General features: G+C 44.8%; 1 protein-coding gene across 1 annotated transcript in view; it reads right to left on the bottom strand.

Annotated features, from left to right (window-relative positions):
- Positions 1–9,147: 9,147 nt before the first annotated feature.
- FBRS (fibrosin) overlaps positions 9,148–10,897 on the bottom strand; it is an 8,374-nt gene continuing 6,624 nt past the window's right edge. The window contains exon 13 of the mRNA XM_010837443.1: positions 9,148–10,895. Within this exon, the coding sequence (XP_010835745.1) occupies positions 10,374–10,895 (522 nt within the window). The 3' untranslated portion in view covers positions 9,148–10,373. The remainder of the gene's footprint in view (positions 10,896–10,897) is intronic.

The following is a 10,897-nucleotide window of genomic DNA, read 5'->3' as shown; positions in this document are numbered from 1 at the left end:
AATCCCTGACCAGTACTTCTCAAAGTTGTCAAGATCATCAAAAACAAGGACACCTAGAAAACTCACATTCAAAAGGAGCCTAAGGAGACCTGATGACTCTGGGATAGACGAAGGACATTAGGTAAAAACTAAAGAAATTTGAATCAAGTATGGATTTAATAATGTATCGATACTGATTCATGAACCATAACAAATGTAAGATGTTAATAGAGGAGAGTGAATAGGGAGGGGCATATAGGACCCCTCTACACAATCTTTGCAATTTTTCTGTTAAAATAAAACTGTTCTAAATAATAAAGTTTCTTTTTTAACCTCCCCAAATAAGTATGTCTCCTTCCTTTTCCCGACTCTGTAAGTCATATAACTTCTCTCAACTTCAATTTACTCATCTTGAAATAGGGAAATTATTTTGAATCTTTCCAACTATTATACAATCAAGAACAACAATCTCGGAGACTTCCCTGGTGGTCCAATGGCTAAGACTCCTCACTCTCAAATGCATGGGGCCCAGGTTCAATTCCTGGTCAGGGAACTAGATCTCACGTATTGCAACTAAGGCCCAGAACAGCAAGATAAATAAATACTTAACAAAAAAGAACAACAACACTCTAATTTAGTGGTGTTCACTGTGTGCTAAATTCTATGCCGGGCACCCTTTACATGAATTCTCCCCGTGTAACCATCACAATGAAACTGTGGCCTGAGACTGTCATTTTTCTTATTTGTTTTTCATGGACAGAGGCTGCAACTAGACCAAAGTCACAGAGCTTTGGTTGGTGGGAGCCAGATTCAAACGCTAATGTGCCTGATGTAAAAGGCTCCGAACTTGTGTTCGTCACTGGCTCAGACCCCTCCTTCACTCTTTTATGCCTGTTAGCAGATGCTGCCCAGCCCAAAGCCTATTTTGAAAGACGTACCTCTCCAGAAAAACTGCTTATAAGTAAGCATTCTCCTTCATCGATCTCTAAAAGTCTCTTTCTTACAGTTTCTTCATTTTTATTGGAGTAGAGTTTGTTAACACTGTTGTGTTAGTTTTTGCTGTACAGCAAAGTGAATCAGTTATATACATATAACCACTTTTTTTTAGATTCTTTTCCCAGTTCCCTGTGCTATACGGTAGGTCTTTATTAGTTATCTGTTTTATATATAGTAGTATGTATGCGTATCCATCCCAGTTTCCCAATTTATCCCTCCCCCCCTTACCCTCAGTAACCGTAATTTTGTTTTCTTCATCTGTAACTCTATTTCTGTTTTGCGGATAAGTTCATCTGTACCCTTATTTAGTCTCCTCATGTAAACGATATATGATATTTGTCTTTCTCTGCCTGACTTACTTCACTCAGTATAATAGTCTCTAGGTCCATCTGTGTTGCTGCAAATGGCATTATTTCCCTCTTTTTATGGCAGAGTAATATTCTATTGTCTTAGGTACCACGTCTTCTTTATCCATTCTTCTGCTGATGGACATTTAGGTTGCTTCTGTGTCCTGGCTATTGTAAATAGCTCTCCAGTGAACACGGAGATGCATGGATCTTTCTGAATTGTAGTTTTCTCCAGATATATGCCCAGAAGTGGGATTGCTGGATCATATGGTGGCTCTATTTTTAGTATTTTAAGGAACTTCCATATTGCTCTCCATAGTGGCTGTACCAATTTACATTTCCACCAACAATGTGTAGCAGGGTTCCCTTTTCTCCACATTGTCTCCAGAATTTATTGTGTGTGTGTGTGTGTGTATATATATACAGAAAGGAAAAGTTTCTTTATTCAGGAGGCCAGCAACCCAGGAAGAATGTGAACTCATGTCCAGAAGCCAACTCCAAAGATTTTGTTCAACCAAAATCTTTGGAAAATTTTAAAAGGGAACATCATTTGGGGAGGAGGTCAGAGTTTTTATTCTTTTCCTCTGTGTGAAGATTTTCTTCTGATTGGTTGGTGGTGAAGTAACAGGGTGGTGTTTCAGGGATCTTGTGCTCAGCCTGAAATTACCGTCCTCCACCTGGTTGGGGGCCTCAGTTCCTACTGTTGTCTGGACTTACGGAGGATCAGGTTCTTTGTGCTTTGGAGCAGAAAGAATTCAGTGAAAGACAAAGTGATAGACAAGAAATGCATTTATTTAGAGAGAAACATTCTACAGACAGAATGTGGGCTGTTTCAAAAGAGAGAGCGGCTGTTTGTAGATTTTTTAATGATGGCCATTCTGATTGGTGTGAGGTGATAGCTCATTGTAGTTTTGGTCTGCATTCCTCTAATAATTAGTGATGTTGAACATCTTTTCATGTGCTTTCTAGCCATCTGTTTGTCTTCTTTGGAGAAATGTCTCTTTAGGTCATTTGCCCTGTTTTTTTTTTTTTTGATTGGGTTTGTTCTTTTTTCTTTTTTTTTAATTGTATTTTATTTTTAAACTTTACAATATTGTATTAGTTTTGCCAAATATCGAAATGAATCCGCCAAGGTATACCTGTGTTCCCCATCCTCAACCCTCCTCTCTCCTCCCTCCCCATACCCTCCCTCTAGGTCGTCCCAGTGCACCAGCCCCAAGCATCCAGTATCGTGCATCGAACCTGGACTGGCGACTCGTTTCATACATGATATTATACATGTTTCAATGCCATTCTCCCAAATCTCCCCACCCTCTCCCTCTCCCACAGAGTCCATAAGACTGATCTATACATCAGTGTCTCTTTTGCTGTCTCGTACACAGGGTTATTGTTACCATCTTCCTAACCTATTATACAGAGTGAAGTAAGCCAGAAAGAAAAACACCAATACAGTATACTAATGCATATATATGTTTGTTTTTTCAATTGAGCTGCATGATTGGTTTGTATATTTTGGAAATTAGTCCCTTGTTGGTTGCTTTGTTTGGAAATATTTTCTCCCATTCTGAGGGTTTTCTTTTCGTTGTTTTGTTTATGGTCTCCTTTGTTATGCAAACGTTTTAAGTTCTTTCTTATGATTTCTGACCAGAAAGGCATCACCAGCAATTGTTCTGCAAGTACCCTGTTCCAGGCACAGAACTTGGTGCTTATTAACATGGAGAATTCATAGAGTAATGTTAAAAAAAACCAAAAAACATTAAAACTCCAGTTTCATGTATTGTTGGTGGAAATGTAAAATAGTTAAGCCACTTTAACTAGTTTGGCAGTCCCCCAAAATATTAAACATAAAACTACAGTATGATCCAGCAATTCCACTGCAAATTATATACATAGGACTTCCCTGGTGGTCCAAGGGCTAGGACTCTGCCTGCCAGTGCAGGGGACACAGGTTTGGCTTCTGGTCTGGGAAGATCCCTCACGCCTTGAAGCAACCAAGCCCAGCAACCAAGCCCATGCACCATAACTACTGAGCTTGAGCACCTACAGCCCATGCTCTCCAACAAGAGAGGTTATTGCAATGAGAAGCCCACACAATACAACTAGAGGGTAGCCTCTGCTCACCACAGCTAGAGAAAGTCCATGCAAAGCAACGAAAACTTCAGCATATATAGCCCAAAAAATCCCCCCAAAACAAAGTATACCCCTGAGAAAATTGAAAGGGCTTCCCTGGTAGCTCAGTGGTAAAGACTTCACCTGCAATGCAGGAGACCCAGGTTCAATCCCTGGGTGGGGAAGATCCCCTGGAGGAGGACATGGCAACCCACTCCAGTATTCTTTCCTGGAGAATCCCATGGACAGAGGAGCCTGGTGGGCTGCAGTCCATAGGGTTGCAGAGTTGGAACAACTGAAGCAACTGAGCTCAGCTCAAGAAAATTGAAAACAGGCATTCATACAAAAACTTGTACACAGATATTCACAGCAGCATTATTCATAATAGTATAAATAAACAACTCAAATATCCATCAGCTGAAAAACGGATAACACAATGTGGCATTTTCATACAACAGAGAATATTACTTGGCAATAAAAAGGAATGAAGTCCCAACACACGCTAGAACATGAATGAACCTTGAGACCACAATACTAAGTGAAAGAAGCCAGTCATAAAAGACAAGGTGACTTGTATGGTATGTGAATTATATATTAGTAAATTTGTTTTTCCCCTTCATGGATCACAGTCTTGTCATGGCAAAGGGGCTTGCATAACTCAGTGAAGCTATGAGCCATGCCGCATAGGACTACCCAAGAAGGACAGGTCATAGTGAAGAATTCGGACAAAAGATGGTCCAGTGGAGGAGGAAATGACAACCCACTCTAGTATTCTTGCCTGGAGAACCACACAGACAGTATGAAAAGGCAAAAAGATATGACACTGGAAGAGGAGCCCCCAGGTCAGAAGGTGTACAATATGCTACTGGGAAGAGTGGAGGGCAATTACAAATGGCTCCACAAAGAACGAAGTGGCTGGGCCTAAGTGGAAATGATGCTCAACTATGGATGTGTCTGGTGATGAAAGTAAATCCTGATGCTGTAAAGAACAATATTGCATAGGAACATGGAATGTTAGGTCCATGAATCATGGTAAATTGGACATGTCAAGCAGGAGATGGCAAGATCAAACATCAACATCTTAGGAACTGGTGAACTATGCAAAAAAGGTCTTAATGACCCAGATAACCACGATGGTGTGCTCACTCACCTAGAGCCAGACATCCTAGAGTATGAAGTTAAGTGTGCCTTAGGAAGCATTACAATGAACAAAGCTAGTGGAGGTGATGGAATTCCATCTGAGCTATTTCAAATCCTAGAATATGATACTGTTAAAGTGCTGCACTCAACATGTCAGCAAATTTGGAAAACTTGTCAGCAGTGGCCACAGGACTGGAAAAGGTCAGTTTTCATTCCAATCTCAAAAAAGAACAATGCCAAAGAATGTTCAAACTACCATATAACAATGCTCATTTCATATGTTACCAAGGTTATGCTCAAATCCTTCAAGCTAGGCTTCAATGGTGCATGAACTGAGAACTTCCAGATGTACAAGGTGGGTTTAGAAAAGGCAGAGGAACCAGAGATCAAATTGCCAACATTCTTTGGATCATAGAGAAAACAAGGGAATTCCAGAAAAACATTTATTTCTGTTTCCTTGACTACATGAAAGCCTTTGACTGTGGATCACAACAAACTGTAGTAAATTCTTAAAAGAGACTGGAATACCAGACTACCTTCACTGTCTCCTGAGAAATCTGTATACAGGTCAAGAAGCAACAGTTAGAACCAGACATGGAACAACAGACAGTTCAAAATTGGGAAAGGAATACATCAAGGCTGTATATTGTCACCCTGCTTATTTAACTTATATGCAGAGTACATCATTGGAAATGCCAGGCTGGATGAAGCACAAGCTGGAATCAATATTGCTGGAAGAAATATCAACAACATCAGATTTGCAGGTGATACCACGCCAATGACTGTGGCGTGGTACAGCAGAAAGTGAAGAGGAATGAAAGAGCCTCTTGATGAAGGTTAAAGACGAGTGAAAAAACTGGCTTGAAACTCAACATCAAAAAAGCTAAGATCATGGCATCTGGTCCCATCAGTTCAGACTCTTTGCGACCCTATGGACTGCAGCACCCCAGGCCTCCCTATCCATCACCACTTCCGGAGTTTACTCAAACTCATATCCATTGAATTGGTGATGCCATCCAACCATCTCATCCTGTGTCGTCCCCTTCTTCTCTCACCTTCAATCTTTCCCAGCATGAGGATCTTTTCACATGAGTCAGTTCACATCAGGTGCCAAAGTATTGGAGTTTCAGCTTCAGCATCAGTCCTTCCAATGAATATTCAGGACTGGTTTCCTTTAGGATTGCCTGGTTGGATCTCCTTGCAGTCCAAGGAACTCTTAAGAGTCTTCTATAACACCACAGTTCAAAGGTATTAATTCTTTGGCACTCAGCTTTCTTTATAGTCCAACTCTCACATCCATATACGACTACTGGAGAAACCACAGCTTTGACTAAAGGGACCTTTGTTGGCAAAGTAATGTCTCTGCTTTTTAATATGCTGTCTAGGTTGGTCATAACTTTTCTTCCAAGGACAGTGATTTTGGAGCCCCAAAAAAGAGTCTGTCACTGTTTCCACTGTTTCCCCATCTATTTGCCATGAAGTGACAGGACCAGATGCCATGATCTTAGTTTTCTGAATGTTGAGCTTTAAGCCAATTTTTTCACTCTCCTCTTTCACTTTCATCAAGAGGCTTTTTAGTTCTTTCTTCTTCACTTTCTGCCATAAGGGTGGTATCATCTGCATATCAGGTTATTAATATTTCTCCTAGCAATCTTGATTTCAGCTTGTGCTTCCTCCAGCCCAGTGTTTCTCATGATGTACTCTGCATATAAGTTAAATAAACAGGGTGACAATATACAGCCTTGATGTACTCCTTTCCCTATTTGGAACCAGTCTGTTGTTACATGTCCGGTTCTAACTGTTGCTTCCTGACCTGCATACAGATTTCTCAAGAGGCAGGTCAGGTGGTCTGGTATTCCCATCTCTTTCAGAATTTTCCAGTTTATGGTGATCCACACAGTCAAATGCTTTGGCATAGTCAATAAAGCAGAAGCAGATATTTTTCTGGAACTCTCTTGCTTTTTCGATGATCCAACCGATGTTGGCAATTAGATCTCTGGTTCCTCTGCCTTTTCTAAAACCAGCTTGAACATCTGGAAGTTCACAGTTCACGTACTGTTGAAGCCTGGCTTGGAGAATTTTGAGCATTACTTTACTAGCGTGTGAGATGTGTACAATTGTGTGGTAGTTTGAGCATTCTTTGGCATTACCTTTCTTTGTGATTGGAATGAAAACTGACCTTTCCCAGTCTGGTTGCATCACTTCATGGCAAATAGAAAGGAAAAAAGTGGAAGCAGTGACAGACTTTATTTTCTTGGGTTCCAAAATCACTTGTAGATGGTGATTGCAGCCATGAAATTAAAAGATGATTGCTCCTTGGAAGGAAAGCTGTGACAAACCTAGACAGCATATTAAAAAGCAGAGACATCATTTGGCCAATAAAGGTTCATATACTCTAAGCTATGTTTTTTTCTGGTAGTTATGTATAGATTTGAGAGTTGGACCATAAAGAAGAGTGTCAAAGAATTGATGCTTTGAAATTGTGGTGCTGGAGGACTCTTGAGCATCCCTTGGACTGCAAGGAGATCAAACCAGTCAATCCTAAAGGAAATCAACCCTATATATTCATTGGAAGGATTGATGCTGAATCTGAAGCTCCAATACTTTGGCCACCTGATTTTAAGAGCCAACTCATTGGAAAAGGCCCTGATGCTGGGAAAGATTGAAGGCAGCAGAAGAGGGTGACAGAGGATGAGATGGTTCGATGGCATCACCGACTCAATGGATGTGAATTTGAGCAAACTCCAGGAGATAGTGGAGGGCAGAGGAGACTAGTGTGCTGCAGTCCATGGGGTTGCAAAGAGTTCGACATGACTCAGCGAGTAAACAATGATAACAACAAAATTTGTTGTTTTTAAAACCCTCCATCCAATAAGGAAACCATGGCACAAAAATGAGCACATTCCTTAAGATTACACAGCTACTCTCCTGAGTTCATTCAGGGCAAGATACACACTTCCAAATAGCAGCATCTCGATGGTACATGATCATGGTTTTGTTTTGTTCTTCCCCAATGTTGACAGTCTTTTCTGGACTCCCCCTTTACCTCTGCTTGAAGAACTGCCCGAGTTGGGTCAGAGTAGGAGATGGGTCAGTGGAAGATAATAGTTACCAGGACTCTTTAATTTCACTCCTTCATCTCATATGAGTTTACTGCTCCTCTCTCACTGTAGCATGTAAGCGCTAGGAATGCTGGGCTTCTGTTGTTTACGCCGGTATCTCCAGGTACTACTAGTTCCACACCCAGCATGATGGATGCAGCAAATAGCCATTGAAGGAATAAAAAGCAGACAGTGGAGGTTTCTGACTTTGGCTCTGTTATAACTCTCAGAGGTAGAAATGGAGTAGGGGTGAGGTGGTGCACAGCATCAGGGATCTGAGGCACTTGTGGGAGAGATCTAGGAGACATTGGATATACGTGTCTAGAAAGTATTTCCCTGAGAATTCCACACCCAAATGGTTATGGGGACCAGGGAGGTGCCAGGAATCATGACAATGGCCTGTTCCTAAACAATGGATTGGAAAGGACAGTGGCAATCTGGAGAGAATACGCCCCATCTCAAAGGACAGTCATAGGGGAAGTAGGTATAGTGTCAACAGATGAGTTTTCAAGAGAAGCTGAGAACAAGAACTGCCGGTGAAACCTTGTGTGCAAGCCAAGCTTCCCCTGGCCAATCCATTTCTGACTTGTCAGCATGAACTAGGCTTGAGTCCTCCCGAGAAGTCAGGTATGTGTGGCGGTGGCAGAGGACGCTGGATCTGTCTTTCCTAAGGTGATCGATGGGTACACTTGGAACAAGTCAATTCTGGGTAGTTTGGGTGAGAGCCAGCTTTTGTAGCTTAGTTTAGTAGTCACTTGCTTTTTGAATGATTATACCAAAGAATGTTAACTGTATAGTACGTTTCACAGGATCCCATTTTTTTGTAATATTTTAAGAATACCAAGTAAAGTAACTGGAGGAATATGCCCAAGTTAACAGTGGCCATCTCTGAGGAATGGGATTATAAAGCATTTTTTCTTTGTACTAAGTATTTGTGTACTTATAGTTTTATAATGACCATGTATTTAAAAAATCAATTAAAAAAATTACACATCTAACACTAGTTACTATGCGTGTTCATATACATGTGCAGGTGAACACAAATACCAGATGATTGACGGTGGTTACCTCTGGAAGGGTATGTGCCTTGGGCGTGTTGATAGATGCTCAAGTGCTATAGCTGGCCCTCCCTGTCTGTGGTGCCACATGCATGGAGTCACCCGACCATCGATCGCGCGGTACTATAAGATGTATTTGTTGACCGAAGTCCACATGTAAGTGGACCTGTGCAGCTCAAACCTGTGCTCAAGGGTCAACTGGAGTACGCAGTCCTCGCGGTCAAAAAGTATGAAAAACTTCACTGCCCAGCACTCCAATCCAACCCCTCCAGAGGGAGAACAAACTGCCCAGGTGGGAAGGAGGGTAAAACCTTCATCAGGACATGGGCAGTACTGTCCTCATCCCTCCCTGACCCCAGGACCCAGCCCAATACCCACCCAGGTGATCCAAACACACTCAAAGAGGAGCCAAGGGGCCTCATTGTAACACTCGTTTTTATATAAATATCCGCAAGTCATGTTACAGAATAAGCCCCACCGGGGAAAAAAAGTCAACGTTATGTTTTTGTTAAATCAACCCCTGCCTTCTAGGTTGGGCCCCAGCCTGGGGGCACTGCTGCTTTGGGAAGGCTGGGGCTGCTGCCAAGAGGCTGCTGAAGAAGCTGCCTATGTGGCCCACCCCCAGGCCGACCCCCTTCTTTGGTGTGTGGTACATGGTGACCTTCTCTGGCCCCTACTCAGCCTGAGGCAGGGTTCTGGGGGACAGGGTTCTGGAGAGCAGGGCCCAGGAATCCTGGGGGCACTTGGAATAGAGTGGGTGGGGGGGAACCAAGCCACTAAGAGGTGGAGTATGAAGCTTAGAGGTTGCGCCTTTGGGGAGTGGGGGCACAGAGGTAACAGGAGCAGGTGGGGGAACCCGGGCTGTCAGTCAAGCATGAAGCATCTGCCCTTCTTTCTGGCCTAGGTACCCAGGTCCCTTCCCCTGTTGGTCCCCCTCCTGCTGGTCCCCGTATTCCCAGGAATAACCCCTGGGTTCCTGCCTGTCCCCTCCCAGCTCTTCCCCCTTCAATTCCCCCTCCCCCCACAGAGAGGCCAGAGGCTAGGAACACAGCACCAGTCTTAGGATTTAATTAACCAGGAAGGGGGATTATTGGGAGGGGCACCCCTGTAAAAATGTACAAAAGGTCTGGGGGGCTATGTGGAAGGGGAGATAAATATGTACACGGAACCCCCCTTCCTTTAGCCCCTCCTCCCCCAGCCCTGAGAGGGCATGAGGACTTGGGTGGTAGGTGACGAGGAGGGGGGCACTTTGGCCTCTGGCTTAGTGAGCCCTTGGCGAGGCGGGCCAAGGGCCTAGGGGCCCTCAGAAGGGGCGATGGTGCACCTCAGGAGATCATGAGATGTGACCTCTGAAATGACCCCCACTCTCAAGTACACACACACACACACACTCTCTCTCACAGACACACACACACACACATACCTCTCTAGAGGCTTGTGACCTCTGCCCTCCCAGTGACCCCAAGGTCCAACTGATGCGTGATCTCATGGGGGTTGGGACTTCTGCTCCCAGATTCCATGACCTCAGAGGTGGCTGGTGAGGTCAAGATCTCTGCCCTCCAGCCCTGGCTCGAACACCTCAGCTCTAGAACCATGTCAGAAGAAAGGGGGGATGGAGCTATGCCCCTGCCCCTCCCCTTCCCTCACCTGTCAGCCCGGGCTGGGCCAGGGGCCCGAGGAGGGGAACTGGGCCGGGGGGCGGGCACAAGCGGAGGTGGTGCCCCCAAAAGGGCTCCTGGTGGGGTCTTGCTGAGAAGGTGAGGGGTTCCTGGGGCCGCAGTCGGTGGTGGCGGCGGAGCCAAGCGGCTGTAGAGGAGGGGATGGGCAGGCTCCAGACCATAGAGGCGGGCGGCGGCCACGGCCCCAGGTCCAGTCAGCTCCTCGCCCGCCTCGTAGAAGCGGGGCGGCCTAGCGAGGCGAGGGGGCCCAGCCAACCAGGTTGGCTCCAGGAAGCCAGCACAGCGCTCTGGAGGACTAGGGCCCAGAAATGGGGGTGGCCGGGGCCTCTCAAACAGCAGGTGAAGGCCTTGGGGCCCGGTGGTGGCAGCGGCGGCGGCGGCGGCAGCGGCAGCAGCAGCGGCAGCGGCGGCGGCGGCGGCAGCCTCTTCCTTTCGCTCCTCCTTTACCCGCACTGACTCCTTGGTGGGCCGGGCTCCTTCCTCACCAG

The sequence above is a fragment of the Bison bison genome, unplaced genomic scaffold (assembly GCF_000754665.1).
Source record: "Bison bison bison isolate TAMUID 2011002044 unplaced genomic scaffold, Bison_UMD1.0 scf7180017864072, whole genome shotgun sequence".
NCBI classification, from domain to species: Eukaryota; Metazoa; Chordata; class Mammalia; order Artiodactyla; family Bovidae; genus Bison; species Bison bison.
The sequence above is the reverse complement of the archived record's forward strand: the minus strand, read 5'-3'. Positions and strand labels throughout refer to the sequence as shown.